At 39.2% G+C, this 23695-nt stretch overlaps 1 protein-coding gene across 2 annotated transcripts; it reads left to right on the top strand.

The window, feature by feature from the left end:
- The first annotated feature begins 382 nt into the window (after positions 1–382).
- On the top strand, positions 383–23303 carry pax3a (paired box 3a). Of its 2 annotated transcripts, XM_056744287.1 has the most exons (10): positions 383–753; positions 857–877; positions 1354–1589; positions 2258–2387; positions 2655–2798; positions 13532–13731; positions 14386–14551; positions 15960–16180; positions 19417–19680; positions 21731–23303. In XM_056744287.1, the coding sequence occupies exons 1-10, from the start codon at positions 669–671 to the stop codon at positions 21746–21748; spliced, it is 1485 nt and encodes a 494-aa protein (XP_056600265.1). In that variant the 5' UTR covers positions 383–668; the 3' UTR covers positions 21749–23303. The 2 variants fall into 2 exon arrangements, with proteins under 2 accessions (XP_056600265.1, XP_056600266.1); XM_056744288.1 differs by lacking the exon at positions 857–877.
- Positions 23304–23695: the final 392 nt, after the last annotated feature.

Genomic DNA, 23695 nt, shown 5'->3' with positions numbered 1-23695 from the left:
TACATATATTGACCTAAAGGAAAAGAAAGCTTTGGTAAACAGAAGGTATACTAGAGGAACTCTAAATCCATGTCTGAGTCTTTGCTTTTAACCAAACTTTAATTTAGCTGAAATCAGATATTCTGTGAAAATAACGCTCTTTGTAAATTATGAATTGCTCCTTGCGTCGGTTTATTTTTGAGTGTGTTATCAGACATCGCCTTGAACTCCCGAGGTCATGGCAGAAGAAAGTTTGAGGATCTGGACCAATCAGCAAGCGGTCCCTGAACTTAAGTCCCTCCCTCCCGGACCAATCACAATCCTCGATGGGCAGAAGGAGCCAACAACTCTACAACTGATAAAATGTTTCACCACTGATCGCCGTTTCAATTCACAACAACAAGTGTGTTAACAAAAGCAGAACGCATCTCAGAGATTTATCTCCAAAACTGCTTTGAGAAACACACCGCGACCTCAAACCTGGATATCTGTGACTAACTTCAGAATACTGGCGGCGACGTTTTGACTTTTGAAGTTGACTTTACGCGGTATCGCATCATCTCTGCTAAAGCGTTGATACTTCAACTCGTTGACACTTGACCACAAGCGAGTCGACTTTGGATAACTCCTCTTTTCCATCCAGTGCTCCTTGCACCCGTCGTGCCCTTTCTAGCAGAAATAACGGAGATATGACCGCCTTTGCGGGTGGCATTTCCAGGATGATGCGCCCCACGCCACCCCAAAACTACCCGAGAGGAGGCTATTCCTTGGAGGGTAAGACGTTAGCATCTCTGGTTATCACAGCCTGAATTTGCAGTGTCAAATGTTTCACGATTTGTCCTTTAAAACAGATTGGTTTGTTTCTTCTTTTTTAAAGGGAATAAATGGCTTTTCAGACGTAAAGTTATTTGAAACATTTAAATAAATAATTTGAGTCCCAAAATAGCTTGTAGTTTAACTTATTAAACACGCTTATGTTACGACATGCTTTTATATATTTAATAATAATGAACACCTTTTAAAACAAATAAAATACGTTTGTTTCTTTTTCTTCATTTAGGAATTATTAAAAAATGTGTTATAGCTTCAATGAGGCCTAACTTTGTAGATTTAGCCTATAATCACTAATCATTTATTATCACAGTTTGACCAATTGTTATTAACGTACTTAATAGAATGTATTATTATGTATCATCATAATAAAGATAATAAGATAATAATCGTATAGCTTTGGTGGTTTATTGTTGTTTATGTTGTATTGATAGCTATCATAAGTTTATCATTTTATATGCACTTTTAGTATTATGAAATCGTTGTAGACAGTCTGACAAAGTGTCATTCAGTGACATAACCTTTTATCTCTCATTGCTGCAGTCTCCACGCCGTTAGGTCAGGGCCGCGTGAACCAGCTCGGTGGAGTCTTCATAAACGGACGCCCTCTGCCCAATCACATCCGCCATAAGATAGTAGAGATGGCCCATCACGGAATACGACCGTGCGTCATCTCAAGACAACTGCGCGTCTCCCACGGATGCGTGTCCAAAATTTTATGCAGGTACCAGGAGACCGGATCCATTCGGCCCGGTGCTATTGGCGGCAGCAAACCCAAGGTAGGACATCGTGGAACCCCTTTTATAATACTCTTTGTATTATTCATTAAATTTAGAAAAGTTCATATCAGTCATATGAGTCACGATTTACGACCACAATTTTATCATTGTGTCCATTGAAAGACAAACTGGATTGTGCACGTTTTTTTTAGTATTTTAAAGGTTCCTAAATTCAGCAAAAAAATTTTTAGCAAACAACTATTTGAACAGCAGCCTTTTTGAGTGGTCTCGAAATTGTCAGATTATTGGAGACCTACCTGCTGTTACATTATAGGCTCGTCGTATTCATTTAAGGACCTTCAAAACAGTGCATAGATTTAAAGAATTAAAGAATAAAAAGTTATTGTGAAATTGTAAAACTTTCTTTTATATCATCAGGTGTAAAACTACTTGTGATGTATTTAGCACACTTTAAAAAGTAGTGGATATTTACTGTTGTTTTATTAGGAGTTTCTATAAATTAATCAACAAAAGATCAATCTTATGTAGGCCTATATCATGTTTTATTCCAATACCCAACGAAAGAATAAATTAAATTGTACAAAGTGTTTCAAGGAATAAATAGAAACAAATAAATAATTTTTTGAGGACAATTCTATAAACTTCATTGTAGAAAATAATCTGTGAGTTAAAAATAATATCTTTATATGTTGAAATGGTTTTAATAGCAGAACACAACTCCCGATGTGGACAAGAAAATCGAAGAATACAAGAGAGAGAATCCAGGGATGTTCAGCTGGGAGATTCGGGATAAACTTCTGAAAGATGGAATCTGCGACCGAAACAACGTGCCTTCAGGTACTCAATAAAATATGGATTTATCTGTGAATCTGTCTGCTTTATAATGTTATGTTGCCTGCTCAAATATCGCTGCCCACACCTGTTGCTTGGGGAAAACAGATGAGGTGTTTTCCAAAGCTGCCGTGGATGTACATTTATTTATATTTACCCCACCGTGTCTTATTTCAATCGTTGAAATAATATTCAAGCAATACTGTGATGGCTTGATGTATTGCTTGATGTGGCTTGTATAATTTTATTAAGGGTTTAATATTTTCATCGCAGTAAGTTCCATCAGCCGCATGCTGCGCTGTAAATTTGGTGGAAACGGAGATGAAGATGAGGATGATGATGAAGTTGAAAAAAGAGAGATCGAGGAAAACGAAAGAAGAGCCAAACACAGCATCGACGGCATTCTCGGCGACAGATGTGAGTGCTAACTTTATTTCTGCACGTGATGAGCATTTATTGCGCTCTTTTTAGGCCTGTGTGAGGAGGTTTATTAATTTTATCTTTTTCATGCAAACAAGTACATTAGGTGAAAAAGTTAAAATAAATAAAATGTGTATTGTAAGGACAACATACGTCTTAAATATGTGGCATATTTATTTTAAATTGCTGCGCATTTCAGTAGGATAATAACATTTACTCCGATTTAAAGTGGCTTCCAACGTTTTAAACAAAATTATTATTATAATTATTAGTAGTAGGAGTAGTATTGTTCTTGTTATTAGTACCCTATTTATTATTATTTTTATTATTGTTATCAGTATTTTTATTATTAATAATGATAATAACAATAATAATGATGATTATTATTTCTCCGTTAATCGCTTTTTTTTATCGTATTGGAACTGAATTAAGGACCAAAACAGATTAACCTTTTAAAACGAGACGTTCCCGGAGAGTAACTGGCCGAATCAGTAAATCAAACATTTGTCCAAGAATAGCGTCCGCTAAAAGACGCTCCTGCGGTGCACAATCGGACACTTGAGGATGAACTTGGGAAACAAAAGCGAAAGAGTCCATGAGACTCACGCTTCAGTTTCCCCAGAACAAAGCTCGGCCTAGCAGTGGCTTGGTCCTGACAAAAGACTCCAAGCTCTTCAAAATTTGGAAAGAAAGGAAGAAAAAACGTTCCAACAAAAGACGCAGAGCGGACATTATGGACGAGCAATGAGAGATGAATTATTCAGGAATGACCGTAGTCCCGGCTCAGAAGTGTTTTATAGACTTCTAGACCTGAATAAAGTGGCCATTTACCTAGACAATTTCTCGGAATTTTCCGTTTCACCAACAAAAATAGGCGTTCAGATATGGTGTTTACAATATTTCAGTATTGGCCGCTTAAAGTAGAAAGCAGAAAATAACTGTTATGAACAACTTGTTGATTGTTGTGTAAATGAGCGTGTATGAATTAGTTTATATATTTAGTTAATTTACTGTTTATAAATGATGCCAAAAGCGCTTTCTAATTTTAAACCTCCATAAAATAATCAAACGCAAATTACGAAACTTGTATTCCCTACCGTATATTGTCCACAATTAGTTACGTATCCAAAACTGTTTTACTGAAACATTACTGTCACCGCATGAAAATAAAGCTTTGAAAAATAATTTCACTAGCGAAATTAATTTGGAGACACTCAAATGTTAAAACGGGGTGTCAAAATATCACTACGATCTTTAACATCAACGCAGCAGATAACCTTCAGGCATGTTGGAAAAAGGAGTTGTATATAATAACTTGGAAATTGATACAGGCAGCGCGTTTTTCTAACCCCCAACAGCCTGAAAGTTTGTTCTAGATGTCAAGTGGAGAGAATGCGCTCTGGATACGCGCTGCACTCTGCGCGCTCGGATCGCCCCGCGCCATGGGCCGCGCTACAATTGGCTCACATTATACTCAGTCACTGCAATGAAAACCTTTTCTAGTAGATTAAATCGAACCCTTTATTCGTCTCCACTTTCATCTCAGGACAAAAACCCGCCCCCTTCCTCTCTGCCCGGGGCGCGCATTCATTCCTCACTGCCCTTTTCGTTCCCTTTTTCCTGCACCGCCATCACGAATACAGATCAGTTGGTAATTAGTTTAACAAACGACTGTCGATATGTTTTTGTTTGCAGATAGTTTGATATGAACTTTGGAAACGCGCAGCCTTGCTCTGGCACGTGGACTTAGCAGAAATATTTTCCATGCAACTTTCTGGGGCTAAAAAGTCAGACGATTAAGATAAGACATTAACAACAAGATGCTTTCTTTGTCACAAGTCCAGGTTGAGAAAAATCAGCTTGAGCAAAGTAACTCTAGTGTCTATATCAGCATTGAAAAAGAACAAAACAGTGAATGACGGAAAGCAGAAAGGAAAACAGTCTTTTCAAAGCAGGGTTAATGTTTTTGTTATCCTAAAAGGATCAATCACCTCTGGCTTTTATTCACATGTAGATGTGTCTACATCATAAAACTCAATGAGTCTTGATCTCCATTGACACACTGTAAACTTCTCTCTCCATTCATTCGCTCTCTTCCGTTTGTTTGCTGTGGGTTGATTCCGCACTGGCTGTATTTCACTCTCTCCTCCCTGCTTGTGGGAGTTGTTGTTTTTTCCTTTTTGTTGCTCCGTTAAAATCTCAAAAGGGTGTTTTCAGAATTAAGAGGGTGTTCTCTAGCCAAATATTGATTAAGTACGTGTTTGCTGAGTCTATAGTTGTCGGGTAAGAGGGGTGTGTTGGCTCCGGGCCCCTGCTCCCTCAAAACCTATTGTTGGGCCCCTTAAAGGCTTGAGATCAAAGCGAGGGCCCCTTGAGATTTATTTGTCTGGGAAAAGGCAATGTAGAGGACTTTTGCTTACTAATGCTGGATCATTGGGAATATACCTTAAAAGTTACTTTAAAAAAAAAAATTAGGGTGCTCGGAGCAGATTTAATGGACAATTGATTTTGGTTATTTATTTTGTTTGTTTTTGATTACAGATATTTTTCAGAAGTGGTTGACTATAAAACAGCCTGTCAATTTTTTATTTTTGGCTAACATGATTGATAACACACTATTCACGATAATCCGATTGATGCATAGAAAACCTAAACTCTCATTTTGAAAGAATGACTAAAGTTCCACCAACCAGCGCACCTTTCGGTCCATCCGCCGGCGATGAGCAAATCGATTAAAGCCAGGCTCCCCTCCTTTTCCCTATACTATTAACTTTGGGAAAACTGACAATCCTCGAGCCTCATTTAGCTAATTAAAAGTAACTAAAGTCATCAAAGAGCCACGGCCCCTCTCTCACAGACTCTCATTCACGGCAGGCGAAAAAGAAAACTCCGAAATACAAACAGTCAAAGGGATCAAGTTTTTTTGAAAGGGAGTCCCGTGGAGGCCAATTGAATAAGCTTAGTGCTTTGAGACGTGCCATGGTGAACGCAGTCAACATGTAATAATTAGTTTCATTGAGCAGCATTCCAACAATCTGCTGCTTTTCTCCTGTCCTCATTGTATCCCAGCAGGCCAATAGCCAGGAGGACAGAGAGAATCAAGCAATGACAACGCATGAAAGAATCAGCTGCCTTTGTCCAAGAGAGCAAGGAGGACTTTGTTTGTGTAAATAAAATAGGGCTTTTGCCTGCTTTGCTGACTGGAAGGATACTCAATAGAAAAGGGGGGTTCCAAGAGAAAAACAGAGCGGATGAGCAGGAAAAGACATTTGCGTGACATGAGCATAAACAGATATTTGGGGGCCTTTTATTTACTTTTTTTGTATAACTACTGAACAGTCTAAAATATTCTTCCAAAACTAGACCACAAAGAGGCGATTATGGCTATATTTAGTTTGATTTGTAAATGAATATTTGATGTTTTTGTGTGCTGGAGAATCCCTGTCTCTCTGATCAATAAACAAGGGCGCTTCTCTCCCTGCTGGAATTCTTCACAGTCGTGATTCCGGGGCCCTGCGGGATTTGGGATGAGTAGTCATTCGCCCTCTATTAGGCAGAACGAACTATCTTTGTGCTTCCGTCGCATTTGGTTTATCTGTGTTAGACATCTTCAGACTGTATTATACTCCTATACTTACTATTAAAGCAAACGTCCTATTTTGCTATTTTGGCTATGTGCTGCATTTTCATGTTTACATTTGCATATAAAGAAATGTATAATGGAAATCGTTTTTTAGCATGATTCGTCATTCTGTTTGGAAAAGAACAACACGTACGCACACGGTCACACCGAGCTTATCTCCAAATGAATGCCGCCTGTATGCTTCATTAGCTCTGCTTTCCACGCTGGCACCAGCATTGTGATCCTCAAATATTAATTCAAAGAACAATTAATGAATGCAAACCATCTTTGAAGTCGGGGGTACGGGGTCGAACCCGGTCCGGCCCCTGCCAACTGATGGACTCCTCTTCCAGTCCTCTCTTCTCAAAGACGGTTTGAAGTGTCTCAAAGAAAAAGTGAGCAATAGAAGGTCAATGAGAATAGGGGCTCCTCACAGAATAGAGCGCTCTGTTTTCTTGGAAGTGTTTGAGGGAGTGAAACACTGGCAAAGGAGGTATGAAAAGGAGGGGATAGGAAAGGTCGAGGGTTTCAGGGGCCTTGCCATAAAGCCGCACAATGAGGCAGTTAATTGAGAAAAGCTAGACAGCGTTGTCAATCACTTAACTTGAAGAACTTCACTTCTCAACTGCCAAATGATTCCAGAGAGAAAGAAAGAGAGAGAGAGGGACGTAATGTGAATCTGTAAGAAATTATAACAGAAAAATGTCGAAATGTGCTGTGAATGTTGTCCTGTTGTTTTGGGGACTCCAACTTCTACAGTAGATCATTGTTAGCTCGCATTTTTGGCTTCATCCAAGACGCAGAACTTTCACGTAAGGGAGAAATCATCCATCCAGCTCGAATATGCAATTTCAGATATGTTTCAGACAAACATAATTTGGTTTCATTTTTGGCAGGTTTACACAAGACTGCTGGCATCAGCGACTGGAACTTTTTAACATCTTCAAACTATTGCCGTCACTGTATGCTGCTTGTGCACATGGTTTGATGACAAGATTTAATGGGATAGTTCACCCATAAATTAAATGTTGTCATCATATTTTTCACCCTTGTGTCATTTAAAACCTTTAAGAATGTCTTTCTTCAGAAGATCACAAAAGAAGATTTTTATACAAAATGTTTCAGTGGTTTTGTGTCCAACAATGGAAGTCTGTTTTCAGCGTTCTTCAAAATATCTTCTATTGTGTTCTGCAGAAGAAAGAAAGTCGTACAGGTTTAGAAATACCACAACATGCCTAATTCTGTAACTTTATGTTAAGGTTTTATCGTGGCTTTGTGGCGCAAATGAACCAAAGCTATACTATTTTGAAAAGCTCTAAAGTTTGACCGCAGTTTGGTCATTTGGTCTCTGCTTATCTGATTAGAAAGAGAGAGAGAAAGTCAGGGTTGTCAGCCCTCTTTCGTACCCCAAAGAGGGTGAGCTGTTCTGGGCAGGGTCAAGGGGGAGTCCTGGGTCATTGGCTGTGCAAACTCCGCTCTGTTGGAAGTGCGGGTTAAAATAATTTGTTTGTTCAGTTTGACAGGTAACAGAGTCTCTATGGTGGTCAATAAATGTAAAATGAAGAAGACAAAGGGGAGACGGTTATGTTATGAAGCGTTTACAAATGAAAATCAGGAAATAGCAATCTGTTTTGCCACAGGAAATGAATTGCAAAGTTTTATTGCCTTTAATTTATGTTTTATATAAAAAAAGGTTTTAAATATTTTAACACTAGTTTTGAAAAAACATACATTGAAAATGAAACATATATTTTAAAGCTGTATAAAATAATCCTAATTCTTTTTTCGTTTTCAAATTTTCTTACATCCATTTCGGGAAGTTTAACGGAAAGTGTGTCACTCACGTTTGGTTATAAAAAATTAAACTTCTCATGTGATCAAAGTTTATAATCTACACTTTATATGTTACTAGTTGAAGTGTAGTAAGTGATCTACCGATCCTGTACTTACTCAATGTTTGTGTGTTCCTCTAAGAGTTTTTGGTCGAAAATCGTCTGCCAAGATCATAAATATAATTTAATGTCAATATAATGCACGCTCTTCTATTTAAGAGCATGTGGTGCGTGTGCCTGTGGTGCGATCGCTGCGTGGGTGCTGCGTTTTGGCTTTGTCCTGTTGTTGGGAGTGATTCCATGCTGCAACAGGCACCTCTTCACCGTTCCGACATCATAAGCAATGCATGCTGGGAACCCATAATGCCCCAGCATCCCTTCTTTATGGTCCCCATGTCCCTTTCCAATCATGGATCTTAACCCATAGTTTTCTAACGCACAGAACAACAGATTGCGTCTTCTTTAAGTGACCGTATCAGATGGTAATGCCACGGTACCCTGATGCTGTATGATATGTATGATATATGATGTGTAATTTTATTGATGGTAAAGGTTTTGCTTTTCCGGGTCAACTTTAAGAAATGCATTTGTAGGATGATATTTTCCCAAAATTGTACAGTAGATGCGTTGGTTGTGGGATGCCATGAAGTCATTTATGTTACGCATTTGGCCGACGCTTTGTTCCAAAGCAGTTCAAGCAACATCATCTTTTGGTCAGAATGTACAAAACCGCAAATATGATTTGTCTCTCGCTTGGTCTCTCTCTTTTTCCTCGTACCTCTCTTTCTCTCCGGGCAGCTGCTGGGGTCGTGGCTCTTTAGCGTGTTGAGTGACTCCCCGCTCCTCCCTCTTAACAAAATGCCAACCCCAGATGGAGTCGCCATCGTTCCGTTAACCATTCTTCTCACTGCATCTGCCGGGATTCTATATACTCCTTAATTCACTCACCAGTGCCTGGCTGGGGCGCGGACTGAAAGGGCCAGCACTCCTCCACGCTGCAAATAAATGCTTCATTTGTCTCTTCTCTCCTTTGTTTTGTTTGGGGAACACATGTCACGAGCTCAATTACCCAACCATTTAACAGCCCCCAAGGAGGAGAAGAGTCTTCCCTACCAGGAGCTATAAACTGCCCAGATGGTCATGTGTGGACCGGGGCTCTCTCGCTCCAGCATCCCTCTGCGTTTACTTTCACTTTATCTTTGTGTGTTTTGTTGCGTTTGGCTGCTTCAGTGTTTCTCGAAGCGTGCCAAAGTGTCTGTCAGTACCCGAGCGCCTGAACTTACCAGGTGTTTTCTGACTTTGGTGTAGAAAAGAAAAATATAAGAAGTTTCAATTGTTTCTCTTTGAGAGCATTTGGATTAAAAGTCGTTTTAGAGGGAGTTATATCACATTTCCTTAGGATAAAATAAAGAACTGTGGTTGGATTGGAACGTATGAGCAATAGAGTTTTCTCTCTTGATTTCTAAATTCAACAAATTCTTAGATTCTTAAAGTCAACAAACTTGCTTTGGATCGATTTCTCTGCAGACTTTTGTTTGCGTCATTTTGTCTTCCGTTCTTCCACCCTCTCATGTTTCTTTTTGATTAACGCTAGAATTCAGCACATATCCTTTAAGTTCCTTCAGCAGAGTGATCATCTCTCTCTCTTTCTATTTGAGACTGCAGGTTTGTGGGGTTTGTCCAGTGTGTGAATGGATAATGAATCCTGAGACATGCTTTGCCGTTGTTATGCATGAATGCTTACTAATGTCCTCTAAACTTATTGCTATAATTTTACCCAGGCACTAAAAAATAAAACAAAAGAAAGTTTATGTCACAAAATTACAGTACATACTTACAAATGTACAATACTATTGTTGTGCAATGCAATGCATTATTCAATAAGATTTTATTTATTTATTAATCGCAACATTATTTAAAATACTATTTTAATCCTCAATGTATTATTACATATTAATTGAAATAAATTTCACATTTTCCAAAATTGGCTAAATCTCTTAAATGTAAATCATACCAAAATAATCAAATTGGATTTGACAATGTTTAAGATTTCATGAAGACAGAGTATTCAAATCGAATCATTATTTAAATAAATAAGATTCATGTTTTATACATGGGCTTATATCATTCAGTTTGTTTGGATAATATCTTTGCTGTTTTATTATGGAAATGCTTTGGATTTTTTTGCCTGTTTCAATGAATATTTTGATGGTGAAAGACAAAACCTCTGTCAAAAGTCATAGAGATGCAGAGTGGAGGAAAGGAGATAGACGTGGGAGCCGTTGGTGGTATATTGGAGTCAGGTATGCTTTAGGAAGCGGACACAGTGTGAGGTTCCTGTCCTGCTGAAGTTGTGATGGACAACATCTCTCTGAATGCTTTGGCGAGTTTGTCACTGTCTCAACTCGACAGTGTGAGGTGTGTTTTTGACTACAGATCATGAGATATTTCTTCTAGAAAATCAAGTTACAGAGCTGATCTGCCATCCTTGGCAAAGCCTTTCAATGCAATTGTATAGTGAAAAAGGACGTGCTTCTTATGGCTGAATCTTGCAAAATCTTTTTTTTTCACGTCAAAATGAAACAAGATTTAAAATAAAAATGGAAGCAAAACTTTGTTCTATATGCATTAAAATGTAGATTAAAATAGCAGAAGCTTTTGTCCAATGAAATCATCTGTGGCGATCTGAGGGTGCAGGGTGGATTTGCTTCATGATGTTCATGTCTCCAATCGGGCGAGAGGACATTTGTTGAAATGAAAATCTTGGATCTTTGACCTTCATTTCAATGCTTCATCAGTCATGAAGTAAAGAAAAACAAGCAATTAATAAATGATATATTTGTGAAAGCTGCCCTTTTAGCGTACGTCAATGCACTAAATGGACATGATGGACGAGAGTTCATCTTAAAGTAGAATCAGTATTCCCACACCCCACTTTAGTCACCAAAGTTGTCCCCCAGGTGCCATTGAGCGATATCCCCCCTCTTCTGTATGGTCCCCCCACCTTCATCCCCCTCCACCTCTGTAACCCCCTGGCCATGGAGGAGGAAAGGGTTTGGGGGCGGCCCCCCGCTGTTCCCCTGCGGAGCCCCCATTGCCCTGCGTCCAGCCCTCATTGTGCCCACCTCCCTCCCCCCGCCCCCTGCCAGGCAGGTGACAGGGGCTTCAATGCTGACCGGACCGAGCTCATGGAACATACAGATGGAGCGTGGAAATCAGACTCCAAAGAGCTCAGTCACCATTCCCACTAAACAGGCCAACAAAAGATCGGGCCAAATAACTCCCCGAGAGAGAGAGAGAGAGAGAGAGAGGGAGAGAGAATGCCAAATGCAATAGTGTAATTTAGAGATTGCGGTTTGTAGCATTGGACGTTTTTGCTGTGGTAACTAATAAAAGAAACCTTGAAACTTAAAGATGAAGAAAATAAATTTTTTGCTTGCAACTTGGTGACGTGATGTTGCTTTAAGGACCTAACACACATATAGACTTTGTTTTCTTTCTGGGGTGAATATCTTTTTTGTGTTCACTATTTTTGATTGGTTTGCCAGATTTAAGTCTGAAGAGGTTTGGATGAGACGAGAACTTTTGGCTTGTTCCGTTTCCTCAAAAGCTGATTATTACAGCGGATGTCTGCTGAAAATAGTCAAGACTTTTGGGGAAAATAGCATGTAAAGAGACGTCTCTGTCGTGCTTAAGAGTGGATAAGTGGAAAGGGACAGCCTTGTCTCTCTGTGTTCTTTCCAAGTCCTGTGAGATGCCTGGAGTGATGCACGTTGGCAGCGGGCAGAACCCTTTCCTGTGTTGCTCCAGGATTCGGGCGGCCCAAGTGAAGACAAAATGGTCTGCTTTGCGTGACTGTTTTAATTTAACCTTTAAATCTGGCACTGTCTTTACTCTCATTTGCTCAAAGACGCATACACCTGCATTTCTGGGTCCAAATGCAGAAGTCTTTTGTCCACGAAATATAGCAATCTGTGGTTGGCAGCTGCATTTTTTTTTACAAGACTAAAATGCAAATTGAGTGAGAACATCTTTGGTTTGAATAGTTTAAATGAATTTCCAGCCTTAAGGGTTGATTTGTTGTACATAAAGGGACAGTTTACCCCAAAATGAAAATACTTTCATCATTAACTCACGTTCATGTCATTATAGACCTGCATGACTTCTGCAGAACACAAAAGATGCTTCAGGAACGTTAATGACCAAACAATATTGGCCTCCATTGACTTCCTTTATATGAACACGTTTCTCAAAATGTAATTTGTTCTGTTCCGCACAAAAAGAGCAAACGGTGTCAATAAATCGAGGCTTCAAACTCGATATTTCAAATTGCGTGCTGTGGCAACATTCTGTTGGGACGACGTCTGGGCGTCTTTTTTTGCGTTTTGTGTTCTAAAGCATATGGGGGTTAATGCGAGTGAATAGGAGAAAGGAGATGGCTAGCGTCAGACGAAGCAGATGTGGCGTTGGCGAGTTCTGGACGGGGCCTTTCGAAGCGTATTACTGGACAATAGCAGACTGTCACGCTAGTTTGAGGAGGCTAATCATTTGATAGGGCCCCCCCTCCTCTGGGTACAGATTCCCTGAGATTTCCTCCACGCACACTAACATTCTCTTCTGCTGAATTAGCTACGAAAGAACCTCTCGCCTTGCCTTACTTCAGCTGAAATAACATCCAAAATAATACCTGCGTATGAGAGACTGGACGTCTGTGTGTTTGCGTGTGTATGCTTAATTTGACACTGTCTTTCAGATTTAATCAAGCGGAAACAAAATAACAGCGAGCAATATTACGATGACATCATCTGGCTAAAATTAAACAAATACTTTAAATCATTTTTCTTGCAGATTTCGCTTTTTTCATTATTGTGCTTTGTAAATTTGAATCTGCCACATAGATGTGAAGTGGTATTTAAACAGTGCTTGAATTGAATCACGTCTTATGGGGGTCCCCACCATTTTGGGGTGCATGACAAGTCGCCAACGAATAGCCGTAATAGACTTAGCTATTGTAAATAATACAGGACTTAATTAATTTCTTTACCTCTCATAAGAGGGTCCTGGATTCCCCCAGCCTCCCTCAATCTGAGCACTATATTTAAGTTAGTTTCAGAAAAAATAATTTGGTGTGTCTGTAAGAAAAACATGTAACGAATCTTTCCAAAGTTTAGGATTGAAGTGATTTCTAGAGAGACTTCTAAAACAAACTGTAATCTCTTGCAGCTGTTTAGTTTTTATTGATTTATAAACGTGATTATGTTGTGTTTCACTCATAGCGAGTCACTCAGACGAGGGCTCCGATGTGGATTCAGAACCGGGTTTGCCACTGAAGAGAAAGCAGCGACGCAGTCGGACCACTTTCACGGCTGAGCAGCTGGAGGAGCTAGAGAGAGCCTTTGAACGCACACACTACCCAGACATCTACACTAGAGAAGAACTCGCGCAGAGAGCCAAGCTCACCGAGGCACGAGTGCAGGTAAACACACAAACCCTCTGTCTAATGTCTCAATCTGTTTTGAGTTTCCAGTCCTCAAATACAACTCAGAACAGTTCACACTGGCCCTTTTTAATCCTTGTGCCGTTCGAAACCAAATCCACACACACGCTCTCTCAAAAGTCACGTTACCAGTGAAATAACTGTGCATGTAAATGTGGTTTGTAGCGGGAAGTTAAATTTACCCGCATTGCGCCCCTGCCCTAAAGTCACATGACACACACACAGGCTTCTTTGTGCCGCGTCTGACCTCTTGTTTTTACCCTAGTATTTCTTTCCTTACCGCAGAAAGACCCCAAAACAGAAACGTTTAATGAAGTCCATTATTAAGTCCTCCTAACCCAATTAAACTGGAACCCGTGACATGATATCATCGTTTTTATAATGAATACAGATGTTTCCATTTCTGTCAGACCAAATAAGCTTCAAGCCAATGAATACACAAAGAGTGTCTGTGTGTGTTTAGATACAAGCCGACACACACAGACAAACCACAGAGAGAGCGCTTTATCGTAGACAATGACAAATTGATCTTTCACAATGTTCGTTTTGTACAATCCATACATATTTTGGAGATTAGAAAGCTTTTTTTATTAACAAATTTTGGATGTGACCGTATTGTTTGTTGTCCCGCAGGTGTGGTTTAGTAACAGAAGAGCACGTTGGAGGAAGCAGGCAGGAGCCAATCAGCTCATGGCATTTAATCACCTGATTCCTGGTGGTTTCCCACCTTCTGCGATGTCGAGTCTGCAGCAGTATCAGCTCGCGGACAGCCCTTACCCTCCTTCATCTATTTCACAAGGTGAGAACTGGGAAACAATATCTTTAAGCTTTATGAGACAGTAAGTGATTTTATAACATGGGTTTTAGTCATTTTGTCATTTAACTAGCTTTCCACAAACCAGGTTTGCTGTGATCAGGGGCGCAACTGCACATTTTCTGAGGGGTATGCGAGATCTATTGATCCCCCCCCATTGGTCACCCCAATATAGACAAAACACACAACAAATAAAAAATCTGCAGACAAGTTGTTTATTACATTTGGAGTCCTTCTAGTTATATTTTACATCATGTGAAGGTGACAGTCAAATTTGCATCTATTGCAGAAGTATAAAGATTTCCTTTTACAGAAACACTTCTACAACTGCTTCACAGTTTAACGGATACACAATTCTGAAAAGATAAATAACAATCTGAAAAATAATGAAACAAAGGAGCAAAAAGTAGTAAAATGTTCAGAAAAACACAATAAATTAGGGCTAAAACTAACAATTATTTTGATAATTGTTTTTGATAAATCGGATAGGAGGCTAAAAAAAATGATATTTCGCTTATAATAACTAAATAAACCCCCAAAATGCTACTTATTGTATTCTTTGAAAAGTGAGTTTCACTTATGTAGTCTAGAATTTTGACATTTAATACCTTTAACAAAAAAGCTTGTCAAGTTTTAAACAATGAAACTTCTTTAAATATCCTAAATATAAATAACAATCTTGTTGTAGCCCATTAGAGATTGATGAGGAAATTTTGATCTTCAATGTAAGACATTTAGATTATTCCCTTTCCTTCAACAAAAAGTATTACTAACATTATTTATTATTATCAGAATAAGATGTATCACATGACGCAAATAATCAAACGGTATTCCTTTTTTCCCATTTGGTCATTTGAATGCCAAAGAGTGATTGGTTGACATAATAGCTTGATTAAATAACATATATATTTATTGTACTCGTTTAAAATGGTAGAAACTAAAACGTTTTAGATAATGACTTTTTTGTTATTTTTTATTATTTACAAGGTTATATAAGAAAAACTTTCACACAAATTTTGGCACCATGACGCCCCCCCTTGTGTGGCGCCCTTATGCACTGCATATACTGCATATCCCATTTTGCCCCACTGGCTGTGATGAATCATGTGACCAAATTTAGATGGAAAAAGTACTGTTGCATGCTCACCTGTCCCTGCCATTAAAATGACTCCTGGTGGCAGTAGTAAAAAATTTGATTTTATTTAAAATGAAATAAAAACTTGATTCAAATTAATTGAAATTATTTTTTTAGTTTTTTTATTGAGAAAAATTCACAATTTGAATTTAAAAAAATTGCACTTGTAACATTTCAAAATGACCCCACGTTGTTTTCTTTCTGCTTTCCTCTGACTCTTTTCTGTCTGTTTTTCCTTCCCTCTCTTTTTCTCACCAGTGTCTGAACAGCCGAGCACAGTACATCGGCCTCAACCTCTTCCTCCCACTTCAGTGCATCAAACCGGGCTTAGCAGTGGACCGGGGGTCCAGGAGGGGAGTTCGGCCTACTGCCTCTCCTCAGGACGTCATGGCTTCTCTGGTTACTCGGATGGTTACGTGTCCGCAGCAGGTCACGCAAACACAGTTAACCCCACCCTCAGCAACGGCATCCCATCACAGGTTAGTCTACCTCTCTCCCGTCACTTATCCCTTATATATTGACAAGTTGCTATAATTTCATCAAAGATACAATAATAGAGAAAACATGAGGTGTGGTTTCTGACCGAGAGTGACTAATGTTTAAGTTTTAAATTTATATTGTTATAAATGTATAGATAAAGCAGGTTGAGCAATCCCGCCTTGTATTTTAGTTGTCTCGAACGGAGAACCATCCAATGTGATACAGAAGGTGTGATGGGGGAGAAGTGATGGAAACAAGAACTGAAAGACAATTATTTGTGATTACACACTCATCAGCTGTTATCTGTCAGCTCGCCTGCTGCTCACGACATGCTAACAAGCAGAAAATGAGCTCCTAAGTGCTTGAAAGCATCCGGCTGTTAAAGACGACTGTCTGGTACCGTCCTTCTGTGGCCGGAGAAAGCAGAACCTGAACGCTGCATGATACAGATAAACAACATTAAAGAGAGATGGACAGAGAATAGGACAGACACATCGAGATAGATTGATACAGACATGACGGGTGCCCTGGGGCTTCAAGGCAGAGAACAATATTGAGAACAGATCTATAGGTTTTGGGATTTGATGCAAAGCAGCAGTGAGATAGAAAACAAGCGATGATGAAATTTAAACGTTAGTCTTATTTATTCTCCCATATTTTGGTCAACCTCGTGTTATCCCATATGTATTTTACTTTCTCTTTTTTAAGGGAAACACAAGTGAATCAATTTTATAAACAAAAATGCTATCATGTTATCTTCTTATTTGAGACTTTTGATGCTTAAAGCACATACTATATCCATTATTAGAGTAATCCAAACTACTTTAGTGGATTAAAATTGTTTTGCAATAAATGAGATTTGAAGTTATCGCCAAAATAAAAATTTGTGCTCCTTTTTGTTGTTAGCATAGCAGATAGGCTAAAATAGGAATATTATAATTTTGAAGATATGATGATATGATAAAATGACAGTCATAGATATGCAATAATCAAGATTTTAATAGCAGAATAAGCTAAAATATGAATAATACACATAATAATATAATATAATACAGTAATACAATATATGAAAGATATTATATTATATAGATTACTTTTATGACAATTCTGATGCTCATGATGTAACTTATTGGAGAATAGTCCTTTTTGCGTGAACTATTCTTTTAGAGACTTAACCTCCCTTTTCACTTCATGATTTGATGAAGATTTGAAACGTACAATCATTCTGAAATGAAAGCTCCTCTCCGCTCACCACTTCCTAATAGCATGGGTTTGGATGCATGCAGTAATTAAAGCTTGCAAAGTTATTTAACATGACGTACTAATTGAAGTGTGTCTAATGGAAGTGCCCCCAGCAGCAGGGTTTGTAATCACAACCAATTCTTGGTCATTAAGGCAACATTCCTCTGGCAGGAATGACTTTGAGGTCAGGTAACTCTCGCACCACCACTCGATCTGCTATTGCCATTAGTGTGTGCGTGTGTGTGCGTAACCTGGGACGGGGTCGGTCAGTGGTGCTCCGTTGTTGAAGGGCAGGGATTCTCTTCTCCACGACGATAGTGGAACGTCTGGGATTGTAATTATGGGATGTTCCAGACTCTTAATTGATTGGAATGGGAGAATTTACTCTCTGTAATGCGCTGTGTAATTTATGCAAATGAGCCACTTTGTTGGCTAATTGTTTGAATTATGTATTTATCTGGGGTGTAAAATAAGCTCGGGATTTGAACTGCATTAGGGTGGGACGCTCCTCTCAGATTGTTTTGTCATTTGTTGGAAAGTAAAATTGCAATTATTTTACTTTTTTATTTGTTTTCAATAACACGTGTGGCTCAACTATATTATATATCAATTAAATGGCCAACTACTGATGATAAAATGTACAGATTAAGTGCATACTTTTCCAAAATGTCTGCCAAATGCATAAATGTAAAGTAATTAATAAAAAAATAAGTATAGAGAAAATGCCACACTCTTTAAACTCCAAAATGTAAAAATCTCCAAAGATTTTTTCTGTTCGACTTTATTTTGCTTTTCACACAAATTTTCCAGCGTATCGTTGCCCGTTAAACTCAGGAGGGCTGGCATACCCCTCGGGTTCGGTCAGACAGCTGCGCACATGCATGGGGCTGGCTGGGAAAATGTTTTATGAGGAAGCTTTTTGTCAACAACTCCTGTCTGTGGTCTCACGATGGAAAGAACATTTTAGCTTTCACCTCACATGTCGCGGGGTCCGGGCCCCCCACCGGGAGGTGAATGAGAGAGTTTAACCTCCATGTGCTTTTCATTTGTTAAGCATCACACATCACTGTGTGACTCGCACATGTGCTGTCATACATTATATTACAGAGCGTGTGAATGTGGAGCGATCTGCAAGGTGGGAAAAAAACACCTGAATTGTGTGTAATTCGGTTAGGGCTTTTATCTCTGCCAGGAATCCGGAGAGGAATTTCATGGCCCTCAACACATGGACACCATGAGGACTACACTGTTTTTATTTAATGTTACACCATTGTCACTGTTTTATGTGAAGCTAGTTATAGTTTTCTCATTTCGATAGGAAAAAATTCTTCTTCCGAAAGGTTTGGTGAGATGTAGTTTATGGGGACAATATGCAAAACTTTCTTTGTATCTGATATCTCCGTTTACACGCTGTGCCTCTCTATTTCTATTGGATTTTAGCATCAAATTCTGATGGAAAAGTTTTTCTTCACTATAGTTTTCCATATTTTCCTTTTTTTCACCTGGCTATGTTCTTTTCTCAAACACAAAGAATTGTTTTTAGGAAAATGTTAACCGGGCGAAGAAAAACTCCGCCTCCTCTTTGGCTTCACTGGCTAACGGGTTAAAAGAAACCATGTGTCCGATTGGACGAGGTATGATTTGACTCCGGACAGAGCCAGTGGGCGGGTTGGTCGGTGTGCGGGAGATTTTTCTGGGTCGGGCTGGTTTTGATTAATGATTAGAAGAGGGAGGGAAATGAGTATGTGAGCTACCAGACATTGGTGGCACACTCATGCCCTGCACCCATCTGTCTGTCACTGCTGAGATTTTAATACGGGTGGCCAGAGACACCGTGTGAGATCTGGTGAGAGCTGTCGTTGAATCGGTTTGCACTTACACAGGGTTGTAATGTTGCTGGTGTTCGGATAACCAGTATAAACCACATTAATGCTTTTTATAACCTAGCGAGGCTGTCAAATGACTTTTCCACATTCTCTTTCTCTTCTCTCAGGTGATGGGATTGTTGAATCCGGGTGGAGTTCCCCATCAGCCTCAGAGCGATTTTGCCCTCTCTCCCCTGACGGGCGGTTTGGAGCCCAGTACGGGCATGGCTCCCAGCTGCCATTCCTCTCAGAGACTGGAGGCTCTGCCAGGTCTGCCCAGCATGCCAACGCTGCCCAGCTCTCAATCCTACTGCCCCTCTAGCTACAGTTCACCCGGGTATAGCGTGGACCACGTTGCATCTTACCAATACAGCCAGTACGGGCAGAGCAAGGTAAATACTGACAGCGAGAGTGGATGTGCATGCATGTTTGTGTAGAAGTGTGTTATTCTCCCAGCCAAATGTTTATGCTAAAACATTTAAAAATATATATATTTTGGTTGTGAGAACAATGAAATGATTTATTAAAAAATAAATTAAAGATTCCAAATAAAAATATATAAAGTAAAATTGTATTCAAAGAAATAGTGTATTGCCTTATAACTTTTAATAATAATAATAATAATCAATTATATGGCGTCTTTAATGCGAACTGAATTTATCCATTGATGATAACAAATGTTCATGCAACATTACCTAAATTCTATTACTTGTTAATGAGATGTCTGAGTAATTGTCACGCTACTGAAAGATGTTCAGTTAGTAGCATTGCAGCTTTAAATTAGTTACACCCCAACACTGCACCAGTCAGGCTTGAACTCTTGTGGCCCACATGAGCGCCAGAGCTCAACTTATAGAAGGCCGCGCTGGTCTCTGTTTTCAATTAAATCCGCTTTGATGGGTATTATTTTCAGCGGGCTTTGCATCTCATCTCTACATCTGAAATGAAATCATCAGGTAGTTGTAATTCGTCTGACCGCCACAGGTAAACGCTGTCGTGGTTTAGGATGCTTAGCTCATGACCTTTCACAACCCCATGAGATGAGCCCGCTCATCAGATCCAGGAATCCATCAGCCAGCCATGTAATGAGGTCTGAGTAACAAAGATATCATTCACGATACACGCGTACATGAAGGTTGAAACGAGAGGAGAAGCCATCTCAGAATATGTTTGACAGAGGAGAGGAGGGGGGGGGGGCTGAATGGTGAGTGCCCAATCCAGGACTGCATCTTGATATCATTAATTTGCTGGGGTCCGCACCCCATAAGCACAGAGCTGGGGGTCCGCGGGGGAGTTAGTGGGGGTCTCGTATAGGAGTAGAATGGCCCGTGGCAGGCAGATATTAGAACCATGTGTTTCAGACAGGGGTCAGATCTGTAGTGGCTGTTGATCATTGACTCTCATCCATACCGAATTAAATATAGAACAGCTCTTTTAGTTTTCCTCTGTCTTTCCCCTCTCATTTTCCCTTTAACTGTCATCTTTTTAGTAGAGTTGGCGTGCACTGGCTCTGTATTTTGCAAGAGCTGTCTTGTGTGTCATTTTTCTTTCGGCAAGGCCAGTATATATTCATACTTTTCGCAGCTTCATTCAAAGGAATCTCAACCTTTCTGTCAGATAAATGTGGCTGAAATATTAACGCAAAATACATTTACATTTACGCATTTGGTAGACGCTTTTATCCAAAGCCACTTACATTGCATTATCCTATACATTTATTCTTAGGTATCTGCAATCCCCTGGGATTGAACCTACAACCTTGTGTTGTTAAAGCAATGCTCTTACCACTGAGCTACAGGAAAGCTGTAATCAAAATAGTAATCAAAATTTAAAGCAGATTTTTTTTCTTGTCAAACCTTTCTGTTATGCTTTATTATATTGACCTTAACCATTTAGAATATTTATTTTCACATTTAAACCAATTATACAATAATTGTTAAAATGACTAACTTTACTATTGCAGCAATGCTTTCAAATGCTTTTTCTAAGCTTGTGCACTACACTTTAAATGCAAACGATTATCCTGACCAAAAATCATGATAACAATATCACAACGTTTTTCAATGTTATCGGTCAAATTTGTATTTAATTTTGTGTTTTGTCCTCTTTTGGTCAATGAATCACACTCAAAATACAATATAGGGAGGCAGAGAGAGAGCTCGTAAACATTGTGACTTAAATGGGTAATGAATCGTTTACGATATTGTTATATTTGTGGAATTTATGTGATATCGCAAATTGCGGTTCTTATATGGCGGTTATTGACAAAAATTGTATATTGTGACACCTTTAAATTCTCCTTAACTCACATCGATTTTTAAAACTTTATCTTAAAGAACATTCGTCCTTTTAGTTATTCTTGGTGTTATTAGATCTGTAAGAGTCTGTAAACTTCTGGTTATAAAACTCTGCTACATATCTGCCTCTCTTTCTCTCTCTCAGGTGCCTTTCATTATCTGAAGCTCAGCCTTGATGAATGCAAAACGACAGGAAGGAGAAGATGAGAACTATGGATGATCTGACTGTAAACTCCTGCACTTGAGCTCTCCTTCACCTCTTGAATGTTTGACCAAAATGACCGTCCATCCTCAAACGCCCACTCCTCACTCGGTGGAAAAGCCACAGCGGTCCTATATTACGCAGCTGGGTCCAAATGTGCAACTGAGTTGTTTTTAAGAGGGGGATCGTGTGTAGGGTCATGTCGGGCTGGGTTTGGGACCAGGACTGATGTGGTGGTGGGCGAGTTTGATTTTATGTCGACAATTTGGAACTAAATGAAACGGCCTCCATACACCTCGTTCTGGAGAACTGTATCTCACAACGAATCGTACAACCTCCTTCTTGAAGATCATCGAGCATGAGAAGGACAAAGGGAAAAATGAAAGGAAATGAAAAGGACATGTGAATAAAGCAAAGACTTAGCATATTGAATGGCAGGAAAACGTGTTACGCCATACTCTGCTATCAGCCAGTGACGGACGCACTTTAGTGGCTGGTCTCCATTGCAACACAACCTGACAGTGACACAAGTCAAATTTATGATTGGATATATTTAGGTCATAAGGGCTCAGAAAAGACAGACTTTCAGACTATTTCATTGTTAAATAAGTGAAACATGTTCATGTTCAGCACAAAACTCTCAGGTTCTCTTTATCGAGAGAGAGACCGAGAGAGTGTGACCTGTGTGGAATGCACTCAAGTGTCTGATGGTATTTTAATAGTTTCAGAGAGATAAAGAGAGTGAACGAATGAGTGTTACCGTCTGTATTCCAGATAGACCGTTACTACCAGTTCACTCCCAATATCATAAAGCTTACTGCATACTTCACAGTACAAATCGATAGATCCATGAAGCAGTGCATTTGGGAACATGTTTAAGTTGACAGCTGCCATCCATTTATCACCATTTTCCATTTCTTCGATTGTAGAAGTCAGATCAAATAGCGGATCAAATTTTAAAAAATTAAAATGCAGCTGACCTTCAGTTTATTTGTGTCACAGGAAACGGATGGCTGAGTCGACAGCATTGCATTCTGGTGGTATGCTATGAAAGCGCTGTGCTGTTCTGAACATCGAAAACACGGGACAAAAAAAGACAAAAATAAAATAAAGACAAAAGTATAACGCAAGGAAAGTGCAATACATATTCAATACCTCATTAACACTCATCTCTTCTCACTTGCTCACACATCTGAACTGTTCGTAAACTCCATGCGTTCTTATGTACTCTTATTTTTTCCATGAAAGAAAAGATTCCAGTGTTTGTTAATGTATGTGTATGCTCATTTACAATAGACGCGAGTATGTTTCTTTCACCTTGAGGTTTGTGTGCTCTGTCTGTGCACCGCAAACGCTCACCTGCCTTCAGATCTTAAGAATTGGATCAATTGTTTTTTATCTTGTTGTTTTACATTTTTTTGGTTTATGACTGCTTATAATTGTTAATGGATAATGTGTCAAATGCAGCACTATTTACTATTTATAAGAAGAAAAAAAATAAATGCATTCAATCTTGTGCGTTTTAGTATTTTTTATTTTTAGAGCTGCTTTGTTATCTGTTTGTAGGAGTAACAATTTGCACTGTTTGTGTTGGGTTGTTTAAAATGCGATTGTAGGATATCAAATCAGCCTGACAGTGAATAACTATAGTTCCTATCTGCTTTGGTTAAAATACTTTGCTTTAAAGAGCAAGTTTACACTTATCCTCTAATAAACACTCTTTGTTGATATAGTCCTTTTATCCAGGGAGCTCTTAACAGGGTTAATGACTAAAGCAGAACACTGTAAACTGACCAATCAGGAGAGAGAGCGAGAGAGAGAGAGAGAGAGAGAGAGAGAGAGAGAGAGGTGATGTTTCACACACAATCTTTGTCTTTCTTTCTTTTTTTCTTTCCTTCTTTCTGCGTC

This window comes from Triplophysa dalaica, chromosome 3 (genome assembly GCF_015846415.1).
Source record: "Triplophysa dalaica isolate WHDGS20190420 chromosome 3, ASM1584641v1, whole genome shotgun sequence".
Classification (NCBI taxonomy): Eukaryota; Metazoa; Chordata; class Actinopteri; order Cypriniformes; family Nemacheilidae; genus Triplophysa; species Triplophysa dalaica.
This window is presented reverse-complemented; position numbering and strand designations above follow the sequence as displayed.